At 34.9% G+C, this 2,086-nt stretch overlaps 1 protein-coding gene across 4 annotated transcripts in view; it reads right to left on the reverse strand.

Annotated features, from left to right (window-relative positions):
* Positions 1-2,086, reverse strand: part of SPATA5 (spermatogenesis associated 5) — a 326,635-nt gene that overhangs the window by 47,674 nt on the left and 276,875 nt on the right. The window contains exon 16 of one of the 4 annotated variants that reach the window (XM_010860266.1): positions 737-782. The exons of the other annotated variants lie outside the window; for them this stretch is intronic. Within the exon in view, the coding sequence (XP_010858568.1) occupies positions 737-782 (46 nt within the window). The remainder of the gene's footprint in view (positions 1-736; positions 783-2,086) is intronic. 4 annotated transcript variants of the gene reach the window in all.

Raw genomic sequence — 2,086 nt, forward strand, 5'->3', positions numbered from 1 at the left:
GCTCTAATAGTTCATGTCCTTCTTTTTCCAGGAACTAAAATTTATACCCACTCCTGTTAGGTTACTTATACCGTGATGTACTATATTTCAGGGAACTAGCTTGGACACTTCACCAATGGAAGCATTGCTTTGAGACATAAATGTTACTTTTAATCCTTAAGAGGCAACTCAGAGTAAATTTTGTTTAAACTAGGAACTGCCTATACCAACCCGATTCTCAAAGATAATTCAGGATGAAATTAATGACTATTAACTAACAGAAATACTCTTTATTAGTCAGAAAAAAAGAAATAAAAAATATAACATGACCCGTTCTTTAATAATGCGAGGTGTAATGGACTCTGTTAGTCTGCTTGGGCTGCCATAGAAAATACCAGAGTGGATGGTAGAAGCGCTAGACATTTATTTTCTCACAGCTGGAAATCTAAGATTGAGTGTCATCAGGGTCAATTACGCTCCCTTCCTATCTTGCAGACATCCAAAAGTATCATAGTGACTTAGGTCATGTATGACCTTTCCTCTGTACATCAGGAGGCTTTATTAGACCCTAACCATCACTTTATTTAATCCTAGTTCCCTCCTTTCCTTATATGCTTTATCTCCAAATATTATCACATTGGGGGTTAGAGCTTCAAAATATGAATTTTTCAGGGACAGATTTTGGTTCATAGCCACTCTTTAAAAAATTATAAGCAATTATGATCATGAAAAAGAGAAAAGAAAACTTCAAACTTACTAGGCACTAAGATCTCTGCCTCTCTTTTATGAGCCTGTAGTTCTCTCTGTGAAGCACATAAAATGGGAGAAATACTCTCTTTAATATTTTATATTTTGCCTATTATATGACTTTCAAAGTGAATCACATCTTGATCATCTAAAGTATTGGTTATCAAAAAAGAATTCAGGAGGTCCTCAGGCTATATCACTACTGGAGTAGCAAAAACAAAAGTTCAAAACAATACAGAACACAGCTATATACTACTTTATGCTATAAGATATTATTATAAAAATTATTATGATGAGGCTTTAGAGTAGTAATTGAAAATAAACCACTTGGGGTAGGATCCAAGTCATCCCCACATTAAACTGGATTTTATAATAAACTAGATCATGTTACAGCAGGCCTTTGATGTGTTTCAATTTTTACATAATTTATTATGTTGTATAATAGGGACCAAGTCTTATACATTTGAGTTATTTTATTATATTCCTAAAACTCAGTGACTAATTTCTAGTTTTAGATACAAGTGCAAAGTGAATGAAAATATTAATGTAACTTGCTTTACAAAATAAATGTTCTAAAATTTTATAAATATATTTTTAAATATGTAATTTAAAAGCACCAAGGATATAATTTACTCATGAAACTATCCCTACAGGTTCAAAAATCAGGAAACTAGACATGGCAACAAATTTTGGTGTGCTGTTTATAGCAGGAGCACAATATTAATTTTATAGCATAAATGTCTTTTATTAAGTTCGAAAGAAGCCATGGATGAAATGGTAGCCCAGTGTCCATGAACTTGTGCATGTATACATACTTTACGCTCATTATGGTGGCTCAGAGGTTAAGGCATCTGCCTCCAATGCGAGAGACCTGGGTTTGATCCCTGGGTCGGGAAGATCCCCTGGAGACGGAAATGGCAACCCACTCCAGTATGCTTGCCTGGAGAATCCCATGGACGGGGTAGCCTGGTAGGTTACAGTCCACGGGTCACAAAGAGTCAGACACGACTGAGCGACTTCACTCACTCACTCACTCATATGACCAATTCAATTGTAAAATAAGAAAGTTCACTTCTTATTGACACTTCTGGATTCATCTCCCCCAAATCTCCAGTTCTGACCCGGATTTATGATACAGAGAAGAAATGAAAAAAGAAATGCTGGGGACTACGACTGTTCAGTGTTTGACCTTTTGTATTTTTAAGAATTCTGGCAAGAAGTTAATGCTAGGCAAACAAATATAATTCTTGTGTTTAAATATAAAACCATTCCTTAAGGGTTCTTTTGAAGTGAATAAAAATATGCCAAAGGACTACTTTTGCTATCACAGAAAGAAGGTCTTTTCCAAATGCCAAAAACA

This window comes from Bison bison, unplaced genomic scaffold, assembly GCF_000754665.1.
Source record: "Bison bison bison isolate TAMUID 2011002044 unplaced genomic scaffold, Bison_UMD1.0 scf7180017864465, whole genome shotgun sequence".
Lineage (NCBI taxonomy): Eukaryota > Metazoa > Chordata > Mammalia > Artiodactyla > Bovidae > Bison > Bison bison.